Below are 21,403 nucleotides of genomic sequence, written 5' to 3'. Positions count from 1 at the left end.
GTGGAACAACGAATGAAGGCGCAGGGTACGATGATATTGGGTGTGCGAGTGAAAGGTCCGTTTAGGGAAGGAGTGGGGCTACGAGGCTTTGAACGGCGAAGGACTTCGGGCGGTCGTTGCAACGTGTGCGGTGTCTCTACGGCGAGGGCTAACACTGCGGTCCATGGACGTTCTCCAATTGAACGCGCTGCCACTGGAGCATTGTGGTGCGGAGAAGCTGCTCGGCTTGTCTGGCTTCGTAGCACTGCTGGGACGCGGCGTTAAATTCGTCGAGGTGTTGCCGCTGATACCGAGTCCAAGCGACTGTCCGAGTGCGCCAAATGATGAGCCGGCTGTAGGCGGCGAGCAGGCAAGACCGCTAGCGCTGGCGCTCGATTGTTGACCGTTGAGCCTTGCTTTGGGCTCTGTTGCCGCGTAAGAAGTAACGTCGGGCGAGCTTGAGAAGGCCTTTTTAAAGGCCGGTCTGGAAGCGTTGCCAGAAAGCGCTGCTATGCCAGGTGGGCTCTGCGATACTTGGCCCGCTTGGACACCAAATGGAAGCGCCTGCATCGCATTCTGAAGACTGAACAGTCCTTCCAGCTTGCCCTCCTCGGCTCGCTCGTGGGCGCTGAACTCCATCAGGATGCCCGGCTCCTTCTCGAGCTCCAATAGCGAGATTAACTTCCTCCCGATCCGGTTCAGCTTCTCGACATCACTCCCATCCTTGACCCAGAGCGCAATGCGGTCTCCGCGCGGTCGGACGCTACACACCGCACCACACGTTTCGTCCGCTTCATCCAACTGCTCCCCGATCAAGCCGAGCACCAGCCATAACCAACTCCGGTCAATGAGTGCCGGATTGCGAAGCCGAAAAGTGATGGTCCATTTGCCACCTTTGGCATTGCGTGCGTCCTCCCACATGGGCTTGATGCCGTCCTTGAAGACGTGATAGGACGAGTGACGGTCTAGCTGAGATGGGCGACGGAGATGAACGAAGCAGTTGAGGAATGTCTCGACCGCAGAGTGCGTGCCGATCGTACGGAGGTTGGCTTCCCAGGAGGACGACGACAGAATGGGCGTGAGAGGTGTCGAGGGCGCCTCGGAGATCGATGCCGAGCCAGGCGTTGATGGGCCCACGGCACGGATGTCGTAGAAGAGCGTCCATTCGTGCTGTAGAGGGTAGGTCGAGGGTCTGATTGGTGACGGCGGAAGTGGGTGTTTCAACTTGGGTGTGACGAGAAGGCTTGAAGTGGTAGGCAGCTGAAGGGACGGCTTGACAAGCATGTTTGTATAGGCGACGAGCGGGGGTGATCCCGGCGTGGCCGTGGGAGACTGGATGGCATCGGTGCTTCTGATTGAGTCTTCACAGCCAGCCGGTTTGCCGGGGGATGATGGCGTTGGCAGATCCTTTGGGTTTGCATACTCACTCGAGGTCGCCAGACCCTTTCGTGTCATGCGTTCGCGAATCTCATCGAGACTTGGCAGACCGCTCGCCAACATTCGCTTTGTCGGCGAGCAAGCGCGGGACGATGGCGCCTTTGGGGAGGCACTGCCGTCCAAGGAGTCGTCGAACGTGGCCACACAGGTCGACGCCTTGAGCGGAGAGAGCGAGAGCATCGGGCCTGTTCGCTCTTCGGACGGCAGAGACCTTGGCGAGCCCGTGAACCTGACCGTCAGCTCTAGTCTCGGCCTTGCGAGATCACTGCTGTTGCTGGACAGAGGAGGCTTGACGGGGGATGCGGTAGGCGTGAGCAGATCCTTGTCGCGGTTCAATCGAGCCGCAATGTCGCTGAGACTGGGCAGCTTGGATAGGGAGCCCGCGACCCGCGTATTTGATGCTGGCGACGCGCTAGCTAGAAGGCCTGAGCGGGGCGTGACTGGCTTTGCGTTTTCGTCGTGGGGCAACTGCGCTTCCCTTGACCCTGATAGGGGCCTCCGTGTGGTAAACGATGTCATTGTTCAGTTATAGCTTCTCGGCTTTGCTCTGGAACGAGTCACAAGCCGTCGCGACGAAGCTGTCCTTTGCCAAAGGTGAGGGAGAAGCAGACCACTGATAGGGAGAAGATGGAGGAGGTGAGCCACGCACCCGATGAACTTCGAGGTGGGCTTCGAATGGTGACATTGAAGGTCCGTTTGCGAAGGGCGCGCTCGATGAAGGCTAAGCCGGCAGATCAAGCACAATGATATTCCTAAGAGGCTGGAAGACGGTCCCTGACATGCAGCCCGCAATGCAGGCAGCTGAGCACAGGTCTTGGCGTCGAAGGGCATGGAGCGGGTGCAGTGACCGGTGGTTGCCGGCGTCGGCGCAGCATCGCTGAGAAGTGCCTCTTCCACGGAGTCCGACAATGGCAAAAGCAGGTCACCTAGCTGAGAAAGGGCAGCGACTGGCAGTTGCAAGGTCCGCTTGGCAGACGAGGTAAGGAGTTCCGACATTGACATGCAAGGAATGCATCTTAAGAGACTCTCGCGCTCTGGTTCGACATGCATGCTCAGCCTCGAGACCAGCTCGCTCTCCAGACCTTATGAGAAACGGGTTCGTTGAGATGCCTCGTCGATCCCTCTCAAGTCTGTGAGTAAACGGCGCAGGTGTCAAATTGGTCGGCGCTTGAAATTTGTGCAAGCGTGTGGTCAAGAAGACTTGCAGCGTGCAGCAAGCCACATGCCTAACATGCACGGCGTCGATCCATGCTGGACCCTGGCTGTTCGAAGCGACATGTCAAACTCGCGCACGCTCACGAGAGGAAAAAAGGGGGCCGGCGCCACCTCGAGAGTTGACGTTCGGTCTGGCGACGCACTGTCACCGTATCTTGCTGGCTGTTGTCTCGTTCTGCATCGAGCCTGTTCAAATCCGTTGTGACGAGGCGCTATGTTGGAGAAGTGGGTCGTGCCGAGGAGCCGAACCGAAATGGTAGGATCACCCTTCGATTCGCGCAGAGGCGATGGTCGATCAGCCATCCGTCGGGAGGAGTCATCGTGGATCTACGCGGTCGCAGTCGCAGCCGAAGGTGGCTCGACGGGATAGGCTTGATGTCGCGCACTTGTATGCGGTTGGTGCCCGCGTAAGAGAAGCAAAAGTTGGCCACGGTAGGAGCAACCGTGGGAAGCGACTTCTCACGCGATTCAAGCCACCACATCAGCATTCGGATGCCCCGACGCTGCTCTCTCTACTGTGTCTGTGACATACAGAGACGATGGCTGGTTCAAGTGACGTGAATGTACGCTGCCCACTCTTCGGCTTGGTCTGAGCTAGAGCGAGCCACGAACATCACATTGTTCGGAGCAGCCGCTCTCTGCTCTCGGCGCAATGTCACCTTCACTTTCTTCATCGAGTCCCTCTTTCCTTCTCAGCTTCGACAATCTCTGTGTATACCATTTGCTAGGCCTCGGTCAATCACTCTCCAATACTCACATCGTGCTTCATTCACGGACTACACCGAGACCAACAGCGCGTCTGGCCTTCTAGCCAACGCCCCACTTCCAACAATTTGACCGACGCCGCCAAATCCCACTCAGGTTCAAACAACCCACCTCGACTGGCCTTTCAGGTCGGCTGATCCGGCGCTTGGCCGAACAAGCTGCTGATACTCGTCACAATCTGGGTTCATCACGTGAAGCTCAGCCGCTTGCCAAGATACATTGCGCCGCCTCATCACAACCGCGCTTCCAGACAGGCATCATGGGCCAGTCGCAATCTACGAAGCGTCACGATCGGATCGGTGCAATGGGTCAGAGTCGTCCTCTGAATGTCGGCGGTCCAACTCAGGCACGGTTCCAGCGTCTTCAGCGATGCGCTCGAGCACGTACGCCGAAGTAAATCTAGACAAGTCTCAGGCCGACATTGACACTCAACCTGGCTACTCGACTGTGGCCCTATCAAGTCAGGAGACGGGCAACCACGCGGCCTCTGTCCTCATCGATCGACGAGATGCACCATATAGCTACAGCAGTCTGAAGCGCGATCACAAGCCGTCACAGCCTTTCTCACTTCCTATCGAGGGCTGGCAAACCGAATGGCAGGACTTGCGCCACATGCAAAGCGTCGAAATCGCACAGCAAGCAGTCTTTGGTTTCGCAGAAGGTGACAACGTCAACCGATTCTCTTTCGGCAAGGAGGAGGATGCTCAGGAGGACGAAGATCGGCATCCGTTCCCCGGTGTCCGAGCCGCGTCCGAATCCGAGGCTACTGGTGTACCTTATCCGTCGTGCTCCGAGACAAAGGAAGCGCAGAGTGGTGTACGATCGAGACGACCACGAACTCAGAGTCTCATGGCGAGGATGCGCTGTTACAAGAACATAGCAGCCAAGCTCGCAGCCGATTCGGTCTCTGAGGTCAACGTACATTCACTTGTGAAGCCTCCGTTGGCTTCACGACAGCGCAACAGGATCCGCCTCAAAAGCTTCTCGCACCGGAAAGAGCATAGCGATCTCTTCAGCTGGTCGCGAAGGTCTTCAGCACCCCTCGTGCTTGGGCTCAGGCTGCAGCGCTCTCAGGATCAAGATGAACAGGTAGAGCAACCAGAGCATTCGAAGGCCAGAATTGTAGCGCAAAAGCCCTTGAAAGAGTCTCAATCACCAATCTGTGTGCTTGGACTCTCGTCTGGCCCTTCTTGCAGCACAGCGGGGCGTCAATTGGCCGGCGTCGGCACTAGCAGCTCAACGCAGACCTCCTTCTCGTCCTTGACTCCGTCTGTTCCTCCTGCCCCGCTTCCGCCGCCTCGTCAGCCTCGTCGTCCGTCAGACAAGATCGAGACGGCACCAAGTCAGGTCAGAAGTGGCCCTCAAGACCTGGAAGTCGCTGTGTCTCTGAATGAAGAGAGCAGAAGAGACGCTTCTTTCCATTCGCAGCAGGGGCCGATCGCACGAAGACAGCTTCCCGGCATCACATCGGTCACCTTTCCTTTGTCGCCAATGTCAGAAGAGGGGTCTGTATCGCTCCTCTCGCGCAGTACGGAGGTCATTTGCGATCAGCATCTATCGCCCCTCATGCCAACGGGTATGGTCACTGCGAGCAGCCCACCATCAACATGGATGCACAGCAGTCACGAAAGATCTGCACGTAGCCATGAGTACGACCGGATCAAGCGCTCGCCACTTAAGTCTTCGATCGAGCCATCGCTTTCTCCGCACGACGTTGAACATGCGCCTTACGCCGATACGGGCGTTCAGGCCAGCCTGGCGACCCTACGTGCTCTCGAGTCTCATGGTAAGGACCCCAAGACCATCCTAGCACGTCAGCGCATCCTCGGCGAGTCGACTGTATCTCGTAGTGGAACGCTTCGAGATCTGCTGAACCTGTCATCCGGACTTCATCTCGAAACTGACGATTGTGTCGCGGAGGGACTAGATGTTGAAGCCGTTCAGCTTCGAAGCGCTAGTCACGTTGCACATCTCGAAGAGCTGACGCTAGCACAAAAGGAGATGCTGCTGTTTGAGAGCTCCCTCAATCACGGCCGCGATCTAAGCGGAGCCACTTTCATCTACATAGATGACACATCGAAACAAGAGAAAGAGATTGACGGCGTCATGCAGTCCACGAGGAGTGCCTCGAGTAGCTCAACCTCGTCCAAGCGAAAGACCAGGCAGGCCAAGCAGGGCTACGGCATCCCGGACATTTTCACATGGCAAGCTGGTCTCCGCAGCGGCATACACGAGGCTCGTGTCTGCTCAGCCGCTTCGGCCGCCTCTACTCGATAACGCCGCACTTCACATTATACAGTATCAGCATATTCTTCGAGAAATCTTAGTGTCCACATCTATTGTCGGTCGAGGCGTGCATGTCGGAAGAAACATGAAGTGGATCTGAAAGAGACCAAAAGCGAGCTAGCGTGATCTAGCGTGATGTGACAGCTTCTGTTTGCGACTTGCACATTGTTTGCCAGCATACAATGACCGCCAGTGGGCCCAAGCTTTCGAACCGGCAGCTGAGCTCGAGACAGAGATGCCGCACGTTTCGCTTCTTGCACGAGCCGAGCGCGTTTGCAGCTAGGCCAGAACGGATCCAGAAGGGCGATAGCTTCTTTAAAGCTCTGTTCGAGACTTCGAAGCTAACTGAGTGCTCCACTAGTGCTCCAGAAAGGTGTATTGCATGGCACAGCAGAGTCCTTCTCTATGTCGCCATGCATGGCCTGTGGAATTCAAGGATGCGCTATCCCTCACGCTTACTCTGTCTCTGTCGGGCGGGCTGCGCGCACTCGAAAGGGCCCTCGCTTGTCGGCTCTTGTATACACACTCAACGTGACATCTGAAAGAGCGTCAACAAATCTCCGGCGCTCCTCGACAGCTAAAGTTTGCGCTAGCGTGCGCAGCGGCCCGCGAAGTCTCTTTGCAACCTTTGTCCGCCTTGCATTAGTGCAGATTCGTGATAGCCTATCTCGGACTTGAACCTTCTAGGCAGGTTCTCGGACCCTCGTTGCCGCATTCGCTATCACTTGTCAGCGGTTCTCTTGATTTCAATCGGTATCTGTCAGCGGCACTGATGTGGGCTTCGGTGAGGACTGCGTATCGCACATCCGCTGACTGGCACAGGGGCGGAAGAAGGTACTGCATATTCTGAGAGCACGAATCGGTTCCTCTTTGAGCGCCCCTTAGTCACAAAGCGTTATACGAACGGACAAGTACTTATATGGGCCTCCCCAACCGATCCTTGCTTCCACCGTCTCCCCATCGAACCCACTCCACTCCAGCCCACTCACGCTCCCCCCCTCTCTCGTGCTCCTTCCCATTCCCCCTTCTCTGGAATTTGCCCCCCTCTCGCTCTTGTAGCTTGACTTCTCTGCCCTCACGAGACTTCCAAGAAGCCCTCCTCATCCTGCACCTCCCCGTTCGCAACATCAAAATGCGTATCTCCGGCGCCCTCCTCCTGGTCCTTGCTGCCATCAACATGGCCAATGCAGGCGTGATCGACTCGGTCGACCAGCCCAAACACAAGCTCGTCCGTGTCAAGAACGGCGGCGCGCACGTCAACGCTCTCAACACTGCCAGAGTCGACCTGACCCGACAGCACAGTGCCGCCGTCGCTGCTCGTGACACTGCCAACGTCGATGCCGCCGGCGTCGCCCGCGCCGACGTGAAGCTCAAGCACGTGGCCAGCTACGTCCACACTCTGTCTGCTTCGCTCGAGAGCGAGGTCAAGCTCGCCGAGGATGTGCTCAAGATTACCGACCTTCAGAAGGCCAAGCTCAGCGCCGGGAAGCTGCTCGAGAAGGTCGAGGCTACGCTTTCGGCTGCTGTGACCGATCTGCACGGTTCGACCCAGGCTGTCCAGGCTTCCGCTTCGGCTGGCGCTCAACGTCGAACGATTCTCCTCGCGATCGCCCTGGTCCGCGTCGCCGAGGTGATCCTCAACAGCGCGATCCCGGGCGTCACCAACTTGGTCACGCTCCTGCGCGGACTCAACGTCGATCAGGTGCTGGAAGGCGACGTGGTCTCGTTGCTCACCGATGTCAAGAGCCTCCAGGCGATCCACGATGTTGCCAACGTCGACACGGTCCTCAGCTCGATCCTCGCCATTCCTGCCTCTGTACCGCTCATCGAGCTCCTCGCTCAGCTCGAAAACCCGGAGTCCTTCCTCAAGGCTCTGACGGACATCGACAGTCTCACTTCGCTCATCGCCGCTGCTCCGGGTGGCATCGACGAGATCGCCAAGCTCAAGGGAAGCTCCAAGCTCGTCTCGTACATCAAGACGTACGGCATCGATCTCGTCTACCGCTTCCTCTGCGTCAGTCACGTTGACGACGTCCTCAAGACCATCCTTGCTGTTCCGGGCTCGGTGCAGCTGATCCAGTCGTTGAGCTCGATCGCCGACGTGCCTGCCTTTGTTTCGGGCCTCACCGTCTGTGGCGTCGTCTCGTTCGTCTCGTCGATCAAGGCGGTGGAGGATGTCGTTCAGCTCGCTTCGACTGTTGCTGGCCTCGTGGGTGGCGGCGTGTCCAAACGCGACGAGCTGCTCGACGGCGTCGACACCACGCTTTCCAACGTCGGCAGCACGATCTCGGGCGTACTCGGAAACGGCAATGTCGTCAGCGATGTCGATGACACGGCTGGCGGCTCGGTCGATGGACTGCTCAAGCGTGATGGTGATCTGGTGGACGTTGAGAACCTTGTCGCTTTCTCCGGAGCTCGCGCTGGCAACGTCGCTCAGATTGTCGGTCGCGACGCCGCCCTCCTCCCTCGCACCAGCCAGACCATCACCCTGCTCTCCGACTCGATCGACCAACTCTACACCTCGACCGCCGATCTGCTCACCACCGTCGTCCGCCTCGCCGACGCCATCACCGACAACGACGTCTCCAAGGTGGTCAAGACCCAGATCGTTCCCCTCGCCGGCATGGTGGGTCTCGAACTGGCCTCCTTCGTCCACACCGCAGCCCCGACGCTACAGAACAAGGTCAATTCCATCGTCGACCTCGTCGGCAAGGTCGACAAGTCTCTCCCTTGATTTTTCGTCGACTCACATTGCGTGTTGTCCGAGTCTCTGACAGGTTTTTCCGCTGGCGTAGAGTGGGGTTTCTCTTTCGGTTTCTCCTTTGTCGCTGATCGTTCCTTTGGAATCACAGTCTCTTTCGTTTCACTTCTGGTCGTGTTTTGCGCGAGATGAGCGTGATGGCTGCGATTGTGATCATGAGGGCGTGGTGAATCGACTACGGGAGCTCTGAGGATCTCCAAGATGAGCGCGGGTTGTACTGCGACGGAAACCTAGGCGATGACGACGCCGATCTGCTCTCCCTCTGATACCCGTCGTCGTTCCTTCTAAACGGTCTCGGCGTCATCCTCCTCTCACCATCCACCCTCCCTCTCTCTCTCCCTTCCCGCTGGTCGAACCGCGACATCCGCTTCTGGGTCAACCGGAACGGCCTCCCTGCCAACCCGGTCGCCTCCTCCGCCTGCGTCAACAGCCATTTCTCACTCCACCCCTTCACCCCTCCCATCTTTCCCCCCTTGCCCGCCTCCACCGATCCTTCCCCAAACACATCTTCTTCGTTCTTCTGATCCAGCACGTACTTGCGCACCTCATTCGCGATGCGATCGACCGTCTCCCGTATACTCTCGTCTTCGCTCGTCGCCAGGCCGCCTGCGCCCTTTTCGGGGGCGATGGGGTGTTTGAGCGGTGCAGACAGGATGCCGGTCTCTCGCGCTTGTCGGAGAGTCGATACGACGCCGGGAAGATCGCCGAGCCAGTCCCATTGGGTTTTGAGCACTTCGTTGTACAGCGAACCCGTCACACCCAGGACGTAACTCTCAATCCCGAGCGCGCGCGTCGTGCGTGGGATGGTGAGCGCTACATGTGGTGCTCGATATCGATCCCGAATCGTCAGGAACAACAACTGCAGCACCGACGGGTAGAACGGCGTTTCTTTGCCATACTTGACCTCTCGCTTACCCTCCGTGCTCGTCGCCGAGGTTTCGAGTGTGTTGGCAAGATCCACTTCCGCCGATGTGGGGGTAGGATGGATGCCCCACACCTCGCGTTTGGCCCAGTCGAGCAAATCCACCAGGTTCTCACACGCTGCAATGGCTTCCCGCGCCTCATCGATGCCTGCCTCTAGCACCAACGGGTCCATCGACCCGGCGAGACCTTCGCGCATGAAGCGCCGCGCGCGCTGCTCTCGTGCCTCCTCAAACCGCTTCAACCGATTCCGCGTCGCAAAGGCTTGCAACAGCGCTTTCGACCCCGATTGCGTCTTGGGGTTCGAAATGAGCGAGGTGTAGCTTCCGAAGGGTGTTTCTTCCCTCTCGCCCGCCGTGGGTAGGGGTGAAGATGTTGGAGTGGATGTTCCGGCGAGGGCTTGATTGAGCAGGCTCATGAAGGCGTTGGCTTCCTGCTGCGTGAGGGGCGTTCGGTCGAACCGCTTGCGTGGAGCGGCAGGTTTGCGCGGTCGGAAATCTTCGCTTTGCCGCGCACGGTCCGAGTCGGCGAACAGGACCGAGCGCGGGATGGGATGCTTCTTGCGATCGTCTGAGCGGGCGTTCGGACGAGGTGTGCGGGGCGAGGTGGTGAGCGAGTCGAGCTGGTCCGAGAGCCAGGAGGCTTGGGTGGGGGCTGTGGGTGAGGCGGCGGGAGCAGAGCTGAGATTCGGCACGGTAACGGTGGGGAATGGGTCGCTGCCGTCAAAGAGGCCTTTGTACGGGTTGAAGGTTGAGCTGGAAGAGGAAGAGGAAGCGTCTTGTTTGGAGCTGGTTGGGTCACTGGAAGAAGAAGAAGCGTGTTCGAAGGGCCACGCTCCCGCCCTGGAAGACGGTTTGTATGTCGAGCTTCCCGACGCTTGATTCGACGAACTGGGCTGACTGTCCGAGGTGCTGGAGCTCGAAGGTTCGTCCGATCCTGGGCGGTCGGGCTTCTCGTCGTCATGGCGTGGCACGCTCGCTGAAAGGTTCCGCCTGCTTGCATATGCAGTTGTGCCGGTAGACGAGCTGGCGACCGAATTGGCGGCTGGTCTGAGCCGCCTTACACAGCGTCCGAGTGTTGAAGCCATCGCTCACAGGGACGGTGTCTGGTCCGGATGCCGAAGAGATCCAAGTATTGGTGAAACGGTGATGGGGAGGAGTAGGACACACGAGGAGCTCTGCAGGCCGGTTGAGCTTGAGCTGCAGGAGCACTTTGCGCCTTTCTCAGGGAAATTTTCTTCGCGCTCCACAAGCTGCGCCCGATATCCGAGCTTTATGGCTTCAACTGACCCTCTCTCTCCTGACCATGGTCCATCGATGCCTCACATAAAGTCAGATCGGGTATCCTCCCACTCACACATTGTCGCAGACAAGCACATTGCGCAGCGTAGTCGCTGGATACAAGATGAAGCGTAATTGTTCGAACAGTATGTGAACTACGCATCAACGCGCTCCAAGACCGCGACGCCCTCGACGTGGTGAGTCTGAGGGAACAAATCGGCCCCCCTGACACTCATGATCTTGTACCTCGCATCCTTCGCAATCAGCTGCCCCACGTCCCTCGCCTGCGTATGCACGTTGCACGACACATAGACAATGTGCTTCGGTCCGAGCTTCACCAGCTGCCTTATGAACTCCTCATCGCATCCTCGCCTGGGTGGGTCGATGATGACGGTCGTCTTCTCCGCCGGGTACTCGATCCTGGCAAAGATATCCTCTGCGTTGCCGGCGAGGAACTTGGCGTTGGTGATGCCGTTGAGCTCGGCATTCTTGGTAGCGTACCTGATGGATTCGGACGAGATCTCGACGCCCGAGACTTCGTGGAAGAGCGAGGCGAGGCAGAGGCTGAACAGGCCCGAGCCGCAGTATGCGTCGACCAGGTAGCGGCCGCCACCGGTGCCGGAAGAGGTGATCGCATCGCGGACGTAGTCCAGCAGGCTCGGAAGGATGCTCCGGTTGTTCTGGAAGAAGGTGCCGGCAGGCGACTCGAACTTGGTCGTGAGCACACGCTCCTTGACTGTGGCTTTGTGGTCCGTGACGACCTCGGTGTCGAACTCGCGCTCCACTTCGCCGGCGCTCGATGTGACCGCGAGATCCTCTGCAAAGCTGTCGTAGGTGATCAGCGAGTCTCGGAGTAGGATTGTCGCGCCGTTCTTGAACGACTCGATGGTGTCCACGACCTTTTGCTTTGCGGCGGGGAGTGCCTTGTTGATCGTCTTGGTCGCAATGGGGCACTCTTCAATGTCCATGACCCTCTTTGTGCCGATGCAGTCGAAGCCAATTGGCACATCGTACTCAGCTTTGCCGTTGCCATTGGCGTCGTTGCGAATGCCCGTCCGCCTGCCCCGTCGCAGCTCGTACGGAAGTTCGAAATGCGGCGTGAGCTTGGTGCGGTAGTTGTACTGGTTTGGCGAGGCGATGGTTGGCAGCACTTCCGGTATCAATGCCGCATCCAAGCCTGAGAACCTGGCGAAGGCCCTCTCCACCACCCCTCGCTTGATCTCGAGCTGATGTGCATAGTCAATCATCTGGTACTGGCATCCACCGCAGTCTCCAAAGTACTTGCATCGTACCAGCTCGTCCTGCCTTGTGGCGCTCTTCTCGAGCACCTCCACCAGCTTGGCCTTGGAGTACAGCCGTTCGTTGCTGCTGATCTCCACGGTCACCTTTTCTCCTGGCAGAGTGTGCGGCACGGCGATGACCCAATCGCGCTCTGGTGCGATGGCGAGACCGTCACCGTGTGCATCGAGGCGCTCGATCTGAAGTGTAAGCCGAGTGCCGCGTTCGAACTTGTTCTTATGCTCCAGCCCTTCCGATAGGATGTCGGTGACATTGCGAGCGCCGATGAGGTCCTCAATGTCGAACTCGATGGGCTCGCGGCCGGTCTTGGTGAGCTGCTTGGCGTAGTCCTTGCGCTTCTGTCGCGATCGACGGGCTTCGGCTTTGCGAGCCTGCTTGTCCTGAGCGGACGTAGACTCAGAGGCAGCGGCGGACGTCGATGCAAGGCCAATCTGGCCATTTGCTTCGGCCTGAGGCTGCTCCGGCGAGCGCGAGCGCATTCGCTTGGCTGGTGGCAGCTCGGGCGAAGATGGGAGTGTGGACGACATTCTAGCAAGTCTGTCGCTGTGCAATGCAGGTATTCTTGCAAAAGCAATGGCCACTTTTGAGGTCGACTGGCACTGGAGCTGGACTATGGGCAGAGTCACTTGTCGTGTGATGGTCAAGAATCTGAAGAGCATCTAGCAAGCAATCGACATGCTTGTGGTATGGTGTTGGTGGTGCTCATCGTTCTTTGACAGCCAACCAGGTCAGAGCCATTTTCAAGCCTTTTCGCTCCACTTTTCGAGATTTTTTTCTTGCTTTTTTAGAAGAATTTCGAAGCGCGGATATCGGAGATGGGTTGTTTTTAAGCTTCGAGAGCTGACGATGTAACAATTTCAGCGCAGAAATCGGATCCGTGCGAGGCTGAGCTGCGCCAAAGCTTCTCGCTTGCTTCGTCAAGACCCTGATCCCGTCATCTCAACGCTGTCTTCCACCTTTCAAGCACACATCGCCCACGTCTTAGTCGAGGCGATCAGCGCTCGCAAGCATGTCCGACATCGCAAGCACCTCGACATCAGTACCACTAGTCCGCAAGTCTCGCGGCGCCAACCCATCTACCGACTACAAGTCGCTCTTCCTCAAATCCAAAGACAAGTTCGACCGCGTCTCGACCGAGCACACCGACCTCAAAGCCAACGTCGTCAAAGCTACAGCAAAGCACCAGAAGCTTCGCGAGGAACTTGACTATCTTCTCGATGCCGTCGCTGCCAAGCGCGAGCAGCGGGCTCAGGTCGAGCAATCTCGCCGCGAGCATGCGCTGGAGTTGGAGCGCGAAGCGGCGGCCGAGGCGGCCAGACGGAGAGCAAACCCCATCAGCAAGCGGGATCTGGAGAGGGAGCGTGATGCGTACGAGATCCGAAGTATGACGAGGGGATTCGAGGGTGGGGAGGAGTACAGGCCGTATCCGGCGCGGTATGCCGAGCCTAGCTACCACGCATTTGGAAGCGGTATCACCCGAGGGTACGCTTCTCCCCCGCCTCCAGTCCAACCATCAGCAGCACTTGGAGGAAAAGATAGCAGAGGAGGCGAGAGATATCCGACATCCGAAGGATCGCCACAAGGATCGACGAGAAGGGACTCGTACGCAGCAGCATCGTACCGTCGCCCGCCCTCGCGGTCACCCACTGCACCGTCCGCACCCTCCTCGTCGCGGAGGCAATACGAGCACGATCTGCACTCCTCTTCGCCAACCAAGTACGACGCTCAGCAAAGGTTTCGCGAGTCGACGCCACCACTGGCGACCTCGTCGGCGATCAAGAGGCCGAGACCAACGAGCGTCGAGCGCGAGCTTCTCGAAACAGACGAGGGATACCACAGCAAGCGTGCGAGGAACGACTGATTCGATGTCGATGCGCGAGAGGGGCCACTTTCCCGAACAACATGTACTTTTACCACTTCACGGTCGAATCCCATCCATGCAGAGACTCTGCACGCGCATGACGGAACTCGCAGCCTGCGTGTGCTTCCATTGTCTGCGTCCTGGACATCCGCCGGACTGAGATTCTGTAAGGCCGTTGTCTAGCTTGACGAGCACGGTGCCCCAGGCAACCTTGCGGTCAATGGGGGTCGTGCGGGCTCGATCTTGGTCTTGCTGCATCGCAAGAATTGATCAACCTTCAACGCCTATCTGTCCATCCTGCCGAGCCGGTACAGCACTGGAGACAGCCGAGTTCGCTGACCCCACTGAAGTTTTAAACAGGGGATCGATGGCGAGTGGGGCTGGCAATGGAAGTGGGAGCATCACCTGGGTTTGTTGATGGCGCACCGACGTGGACGCTCTTGCGCCCGAAAAACGCGACCCAAGTAGCACAAAGAACCGGTGTCCCAACCCCAACCAATGACGCATCGTCATCCAACCTCGCCCCCAACGGGTCATGGGAGCGGCATCCGTAAGTATGCGTCCCCCGAGCAGAGGATGAAAGAGAGGGTTGCTGATACGAAGCCTTGGCTGTGTTTAACCCAAGCAGATGACCCAACAACAGTCGGGTCGACCAAACGCTAGGTGTTGCTGCCCACGAAACCGACGTTTTGTTGAATCGTTGGCTCGGGTGCGGCAAGAGGCGACGTGATAGGACAGAGTCGTCGCATGCTCTTTGCCCGGTCAGATTCAAGACAGAGGCTCGTCTCACACGCTGATCGAAGCGAGCACTACAGGAGGCACGTTGCGCCAACACACACGACAAGCAGACAAAGTAGACACGGAAGAACCTTGAAGTGGTAGTATTAGATGTACAAGATACAAGAGAGATCTCTGCGGGAAACCCGGGGAAGTGAAGAGCCGAGACTGAGAATACAAGAAAGTTAGCACAAAGTGACGATTAGACCGGATGAAGAGAATGATTAAGGAAAGGAACGACTGGGGAATGCTGCTCCCGAGGCCTCAGAAGGACATGGCGTACGACATCTGCTGCTGGTGGGCGAGCGCATGCTGATTTTGGGGGAAAGACGGATCGCCCATCGAGATGAACTGGTCCAGCTCGGTAGGGGTGCTCACGTCGACGTTCGACGATGAAGACGAGAGCGTGTGGAGCGACAGAGCGGGCGACTCGCGCTTGGGGAAAAAGTGACCCATAGCCGACTGGAAGGCCATGGCTTCGGCAGCCATGGTGGAGGGCGAGTTGATGAAGGGCTGCTGCTGCGCCTCGTGTGCCTGCTGGTGGTGGAGGGGATGCGAAAAAGGCTGCGGGAGGGGCACCATCATCTGCGGGTCGACGTGGACGACAGGCATCACCAGAGGAGGCTGCTCGTGAGGAGCGATGGGCGCGCCGTGCGGGTACATGTTCTGGTACTGCGAGGGCGACACGTTGGATGCGGACCAGTCGAGAGCGCCTGCGTCAAAGGACGCGAGCGGCGACCTGAACAGGCCGTCCTTGCTGTCGACGCTGGCGTTGATGGCATAGGCAGTCAAGTTGGGGAGCTCCAAAGGTGGCGTCGGCCCGCCAGGAACGTACTTGTTGCGGAGATCGGCGCCAAAGGTGGCCCACATGTTGTCCCACTGGACGCTGCTGTTGACGTTGTCCATGGCAGTGCGGGGTGGGAAGGGTGCCATACCGATGGGCATGACATAGTCGCAAGCGCCAGCGTCGACGTGGAAGGTGTCTTGCGCCGAGATGTCCGAGGGTGAAGACGCGGGCGAGTCGGCGAAGGGGTTGGCAGATTGAGTGGCAACGCTCAACATCTCCATCCACGAGCTCTTGCTGCCGACGTCGTAGCCATCCACGAGAGTCGCTGATGCTGCTGCGGCGCCCGTCTGCGCCGAGTTGGCGCGGGTCCTTGTCCCCGCAGCTTCCTTGACCTTTCTGACCATCTCCTCGTGCTGCTTGCTGGCGGCGCCAGAGCCAAGGGATGTAGTGGCGGTTCTGCGTCTCCTGTGTGGACGAGTACCGCGGAAGATGATGCCAGCGGCCTCGAGGATGGCGCGCTCCTTCTTGGAAGGGGGACCACGCTTTCGAAGCATGTCCTCGGTGGTGCACTTCCTGCCCGAAGAGACGCAACTGCCGCAGGTGGGCTTGATGCGGTCGCAGCGGATCTTGCGACGCCTGCAGTAGTCGCAGGCAGCAACTTGGCCGTCGGAGCCATCGGGCATGCGACCGCGGAGCGACTGCAAGACCTCGGCGGCCTTTTCGATGTTTTCCTCCGAGGGGTAGTCGGCGGAGCCAGCCTCGCTGAGGTGCTTGGCGATCTCGAAGCCGGCGGGGATGTGGATGTCTTGGAGCGTGAGACGACGTTGCCTCTTATTGGAGGAGGAGGAGGGCTCTGCAGAAGGACTGCGGGAGGTGGAGCTGGAGGAAGGGGAGGCTCGCGAGGAGCTGCTGCCGCTGCTGATCGAGCTCATTGTGGTGATAGGAAAGCTAGATGAGCTGAGTTGAGTATGGTGAAGATAGAAGAGCGGACTCTGGTGAAGCGGGAGTCGTACTGGAAGTGGCGTTCTCAGACGTGTTGTGATCCCAGACAAAGCAGAGAATGTGACAAAAGTGGGAGAATGGCGCTGCTGCTCTGTGATAGTGACAGACTAAAGGAGGGTGCGGTCGAGGGGGATCCAGAGCGCGCTACGTGACAGGTGGACGACGCGGAAGCTGTACGATGTTGGATCAAGGAGTCGTAGAGACAAGACTGGCCAGTAGAAGCTGGTTGTTGCGATGAGTGCAAGATCGAGGGGTAGAGAGGAGGAAGGACGTCGTTGCGGAGATAGATAGAGAGCGAGAACACGATGGGATCGATGGAGACGACGAGCCACAAAAAGTAGGGATGCTTATAAGAAACCAGAATCTGGGGTGAGGAGGAGGGAGGGGAGGCGAAGCTGCTATGCTTGGGATGCCGGAGGAGGATCGAGACACAAGACCCAAGGCCTCAAGGCAGGAAAGCAGGAGAGGAGATGGCGGCGCTACAGTTCGGCAGGCAAAGGCCGGGTCGAAGCGAAAAACTGGATGTCGAAGCGGTGACGGGTGTGGGTGGGAGCGGGTGTGGTAGGGCGACAGCAGCAGAGCCAGCAGCTTGGGATAGGAACGCAGCGAGGAAGGAGGGCAACGAGAGACAAGAAGGGTGCAATGGTGTCTCAGGATCACAGAGTGAGACATAGGTATTGGGATAGGTTCATAGCCGGAGAGGCACCAGAGGAGAGAGTGAGAGGCGTTGCGCTCAAGGGCGAGCAAGCAAGCAAGCGATCAATGCAAGCACTATGACAGACGGTTAATGGAGCTGAGTTGGGCTGGACCCCAATATACCTGCAAGCACCTTGACACTTGATTGTGCTTCGCGAGCTTTGGGATCTTCACATGGCGTCGTTGAGAGGCCGTCCCAGACAGGCAAGCGGGAGGCTAGGGAGGCAGAACGACGGCAATAAGAAAGTTCGAACGCAGGCCTCACAATGAGGCAGAGGCAACCAGTGGCATCCGAGCAGCTGCCCTGCGATTCATCCATCCATGCACCACAGACGGTAATGCACTGTGAATGCAGGTCGCGCCCACTGGCTGACTGACTGTCGGAGAGAAAGGAAAGAATTGGACGCTAAAAATTGCTGCTTTCGTTGTGGGGGCGAGGGACGGCACGGCAAGAGGCAAAGCTACCAAACACTCTCACTCTGCCGGCTGAGAGGGATGCACAAAGGGAAAGCACGGAAAAAAGGATGTTGCGCTGCTAAGCGAGCAGACAGAGAGGAGGAGGAGGAGTGCCCAGTCGTGCACTAGAGCAGGGAGCTGCAGGTCGAGGCAAAGAGAATGCATCATGGGAAAGTTTAGAATTTAGACTGCGCCCAATCCAGTCAAAAAGGCGGGGTCGAAAAAGGCACTAAAGCGCGGGGTCACAGGCGAGGAGCAAAGCAGAGAGGCCATTCGCTCGCTGGATCGCCTCTCTGTCTCCTGCAAAAGGCTTGGATTGCTAAGCGAGTCGTCGCTGCGGCTGGGCAAGACGGAGAGATTTTTGATTGCCTAGGCGAGGCGAGATGGGCGGGCCTAGATGCACTTAGCACGGCCTTCTCCCTCTCGTAAGGACAACGAGACCATCAAAGGCTCGTGTCTGTGGGTCATGCAGCCTGATTTGCAAACACAGCATCCCACTTTGAGAACAATGGAAAGCCATGCAATGCACAGCGGTGGCGGATGAGCGGCAGCGCATTACACGAGACAACAGCTTAACCTTCAGCCGTGTCTCTAGCTAACGTAGACACACTTCGGCACGACCAACTGGTCTCAAACAAAGGTCCAAGGGTGACTTAGCCCTGATTCTCGCCCTTGGAACCTGAACCCGAAAACAGGGCTCAGACCGCAGCGTGCCGGCTTGACTAGAGCAAAGCTTCCCTGTTGTCGGCAGCCGCGTGCTCATCACGCCACCCTCATAGCCATAGAAGCTTGCTGATGCATGCCGACTCGTCATACTCAAAGGCAAGGTGGGACGCTGCCCGGACGGCAGCGAGGTGCCGATGCCCAAACACGCAAACAGGCAGATCACTTGGGCGCAGGCATTAGGGCCAGCGCTGCAGTCTCGAGATGCTGTCACCACATGATGGTCATTCCCACTTAAGCGAGCCAAACTTGATTCGTTGCATCAAAGCAGAATTCGATCCGCGAGGATGCAGGGCTGCGGTCGCGTGCAAAAAGAACAAGAACACTCATCGCCTGTCGACAAGGGAACCTCTTCCTCATTGTTCTTGTCGACTCGCCCTTGCCCTTTCCCGCCAGGAACACGCTCAAGCCGCGCAGATCGTACGATGCCGTAAAGCGACTCGGCCACCAGCCAAATCGCGGCAAGCAACGGGGTCCTTGTCGCCAATGACGGCTCCCCTCGGTCAGAATAGTTGTCTGTCCATAACAAGGGCTCTACGATCTGTCACTTGCTGTCGCCACTTGAACACGCTCCTGTCACTGCTCGAGAGGGCGTCTTTTGTCTGACTGGCAGACAACCGAAGCGCAAACCGAGCTATGGATGGGCTGAATCCTGTCTTGGCTCTCTCCTAGTAGACGGAAAGGTAGTCCCGACGACCCCACAAACAGAAACTCTATTCAACAATGGTCCTTCTACACTCCGCTCTGGTGCGTCGCCAAAAAGAGAGTTTGTATTGTCTGTGATGGATGCTGGACTTGAGCATCCGAGATGCACTTTGCATGCTGCAGCATGCATGGGAAGAGGGAGACAACAAGGCGCGGACCCGCTCTGTACCGCCGCGCTCTTCCTACCCATGTCGTCTTTAGGGCTGTCCAACTTGATACTCCGACCCGTCTCGTTCCACTTTCCTTTTGATTTCAAGCTCCGCGCCTAGTCAGTTGAACCAATCACAACGCGACCTGATTGGCTGAGACACTTTTTCTACTCCTGTCCCCCATGCTCGACCGCCCCGCTCGTTCGTTTCCTAGCTCGGTTAGATCAGATTAACTCTATAGTGCGCACTGCTTTTCTTAGCATCCAAGCTCACCAACCCCGGCTCATCAAGTGCTTCAGATGTACAGCAGCCCCTTCGACCACTCCGTTGTTGATCACGCTGTGGCAGCGGTGCATTTTGTCGTCTTCCTGAGACTGACAGAGATCATTCGATTCTGATGCCTGCTTGCACCGAATAGCGGGCCCGCCACCTCGTCATGCAAGAGAAAAGCTCCTGCGCCCGTGCTCCGAAGCGAGATGCCATTTCGTTTGACGAGCAACGGGCGGTAACCAATGCGAGGTCATATTGGATTTGTTCTCCAGTGCGCCTGTACAACATGGACGACCCCAGATTCCTGCAGACAAAGACGACTGACTCTCTTGCAGCCTTAGGCTGCGCTCATGGTGTCGTCGGTTGAACCGGAACTAATCGCAAGTCCATTTGCTCTTCGATGCCCTTTGCTGCATCGACGGATGTATCATGCGCCGTGCCACTCCCTTTTGCGCTTCCGACCCGATCCTCCCCGCAATTTTTCTACTCGGTCTCACTGCGGCTCTGAGTTTAGAGTGTAGCCACGCGTGCATGCTGGATAGCACGCCAATGCGACAATGCAGAGTGCATATCTCGTAGTGAGCACACTCTGTCTTGCCCCTCACATCTTCTTCACGCAAGCTCATCTCACCAGAGGGGTCCAGCGGCATTTGGGGATGCGACGAGAGGACATACAGTAGACAGCGCAAAGGCGCCCAGAATTTCAAATTGGACCCAACCGCGGCAGCCATTCGAGAGAGAGAGCCTGCAGACAAGGACATGGCCAGGTTCCTGATTTCAAATCGACTCGTCTTTGGTGGCCTTTGAACGCCTTCACAAGTTGGTCTGCACTGGAAGCAAAGAGACCTCCCTTGATCGTGTGGCCTGTCTCCGAGCTCGCTTGGACTTGTCCAAACCTTGCATCGAGCCGTATGCGACGCCGAGGCTCCCATCCGCTCGGGATGGTGCCGCCATGACTGAGCGAGGATGCGCTTCGCCGCGTTTCCTAGCGAAACCCGTCCGATCAGCGTGCTGATGTGCTTGTTCATCACCGGCTTACAAGGCGGCAAACCTTCGACTGCAGGAATTGGCAGCGGCGATGGCTCTTCTGCTGAGAGGCTTATGAAGTGCAGCGCGACCAGGGCTGGATCACCTCTCTGCAGCGGTCTTTGCGCCCACCACAACGACAGCAATTTACGCGAGACACCGGCTCGATGAATTCTCCTTTTGCCTTGCGTGTGTGCCCTTTTTCGCCTCAAACACCGTCTCAGCCTGCCACACCGCCTCCGCAGCTCTCTTGTCTCGCTCCGCGACGCCCTCTTCATCTCGTCTAACTGAGTGGCCCACCCATGCCGTAACGCACCCCTTTCTGGTTGCCGAGCTGGCTCTGACTGCGAAACTCTCCGTTGCACTCATCTGCCCTCCCCCACCACCGAGCCGCATCCACTGCAGATCCGAACCACGTTTGGTTGTCAAAGTTCATCATCTGCACGCCTCTGCCTCTCGCTTGGAAATGCTTTTTTTGCGGTCGCATGGCACAGAGCTTGCATAACCGACATACCGCCTCTTTGTCTTTCACATCGTCTTCCTTGCAATGCTGTGTGGTCCGGCAATTGTCGCGGTGAGCCAGAGAATCTGGCTGGACGAGCGTCTTTGTGTGGGTCGCCGTTAAGATCACACCGACGGTCGAGTGGACCACGAGTCATGGGTCGTGTGAGTCGCCGTAGGCGTGCTTCTAGCCCCTCCGTTCCTATTGTTCAGCCTGCCTGCCCCGGCGAAACTCGCGGCGAGATACGGCGTCTCAGGGCTAAGCTATTTCTGGTCACAGTCCTGCTTTCTCGCGTGGTTTGAGTTCTCTGCCTTCCCCTGCCCGTCCCACGGGTCTATGAGACGCTGACAATCCATTCTCGCTCCACGACTGGAAGGGGTCTCGAAGCACACCCACTTGGATCGGCGATTGCTTTGTGCCCTGGTGCTGAGTGGACCCGGTATCAGAGCAACCCCTTGTTTCGGACTGACCTTGTCGTCGGCGAAACTCTCCAGGGCTTGTCCGAA

At 57.9% G+C, this 21,403-nt stretch overlaps 7 protein-coding genes across 7 annotated transcripts; 3 read left to right on the top strand and 4 right to left on the bottom strand.

The window, feature by feature from the left end:
• Positions 1-78: 78 nt before the first annotated feature.
• PSEUBRA_005623 (Translation Initiation factor eIF- 4e) lies at positions 79-1,935 on the bottom strand (the record flags this gene model as incomplete). Its single annotated transcript, XM_059465575.1, has 1 exon — positions 79-1,935. One exon carries the CDS (start codon positions 1,933-1,935, stop codon positions 79-81), a length of 1,857 nt encoding a protein of 618 aa, XP_059321658.1.
• Positions 1,936-4,887: 2,952 nt separating this feature from the next.
• PSEUBRA_005622 (uncharacterized protein) lies at positions 4,888-5,673 on the top strand (the record flags this gene model as incomplete). The annotated part of the gene is made up of 1 exon (XM_059465574.1): positions 4,888-5,673. One exon carries the CDS (start codon positions 4,888-4,890, stop codon positions 5,671-5,673), a length of 786 nt encoding a protein of 261 aa, XP_059321657.1.
• Positions 5,674-6,814: 1,141 nt separating this feature from the next.
• PSEUBRA_005621 (uncharacterized protein) lies at positions 6,815-8,416 on the top strand (the record flags this gene model as incomplete). Its single annotated transcript, XM_016439030.1, has 1 exon — positions 6,815-8,416. The coding sequence occupies one exon, from the start codon at positions 6,815-6,817 to the stop codon at positions 8,414-8,416; it is 1,602 nt and encodes a 533-aa protein (XP_016290337.1).
• A 202-nt stretch (positions 8,417-8,618) lies between these two features.
• PSEUBRA_005620 (uncharacterized protein) lies at positions 8,619-10,451 on the bottom strand (the record flags this gene model as incomplete). The annotated part of the gene is made up of 1 exon (XM_059465573.1): positions 8,619-10,451. One exon carries the CDS (start codon positions 10,449-10,451, stop codon positions 8,619-8,621), a length of 1,833 nt encoding a protein of 610 aa, XP_059321656.1.
• Positions 10,452-10,799: 348 nt separating this feature from the next.
• PSEUBRA_005619 ((Uracil-5)-methyltransferase family) lies at positions 10,800-12,470 on the bottom strand (the record flags this gene model as incomplete). The annotated part of the gene is made up of 1 exon (XM_016439020.2): positions 10,800-12,470. The coding sequence occupies one exon, from the start codon at positions 12,468-12,470 to the stop codon at positions 10,800-10,802; it is 1,671 nt and encodes a 556-aa protein (XP_016290336.2).
• Positions 12,471-12,952: 482 nt separating this feature from the next.
• On the top strand, positions 12,953-13,804 carry PSEUBRA_005618 (uncharacterized protein; the record flags this gene model as incomplete). Its single annotated transcript, XM_059465572.1, has 1 exon — positions 12,953-13,804. The coding sequence occupies one exon, from the start codon at positions 12,953-12,955 to the stop codon at positions 13,802-13,804; it is 852 nt and encodes a 283-aa protein (XP_059320400.1).
• Positions 13,805-14,845: 1,041 nt separating this feature from the next.
• PSEUBRA_005617 (Zn(2)-C6 fungal-type DNA-binding domain protein) lies at positions 14,846-16,300 on the bottom strand (the record flags this gene model as incomplete). The annotated part of the gene is made up of 1 exon (XM_016439017.1): positions 14,846-16,300. One exon carries the CDS (start codon positions 16,298-16,300, stop codon positions 14,846-14,848), a length of 1,455 nt encoding a protein of 484 aa, XP_016290334.1.
• Between the last annotated feature and the right edge of the window lie 5,103 nt (positions 16,301-21,403).

Source organism: Kalmanozyma brasiliensis (genome assembly GCF_000497045.1).
Source record: "Kalmanozyma brasiliensis GHG001 unplaced genomic scaffold PSEUBRA_SCAF6, whole genome shotgun sequence".
NCBI classification, from domain to species: Eukaryota; Fungi; Basidiomycota; class Ustilaginomycetes; order Ustilaginales; genus Kalmanozyma; species Kalmanozyma brasiliensis.
The sequence above is the reverse complement of the archived record's forward strand: the minus strand, read 5'-3'. Positions and strand labels throughout refer to the sequence as shown.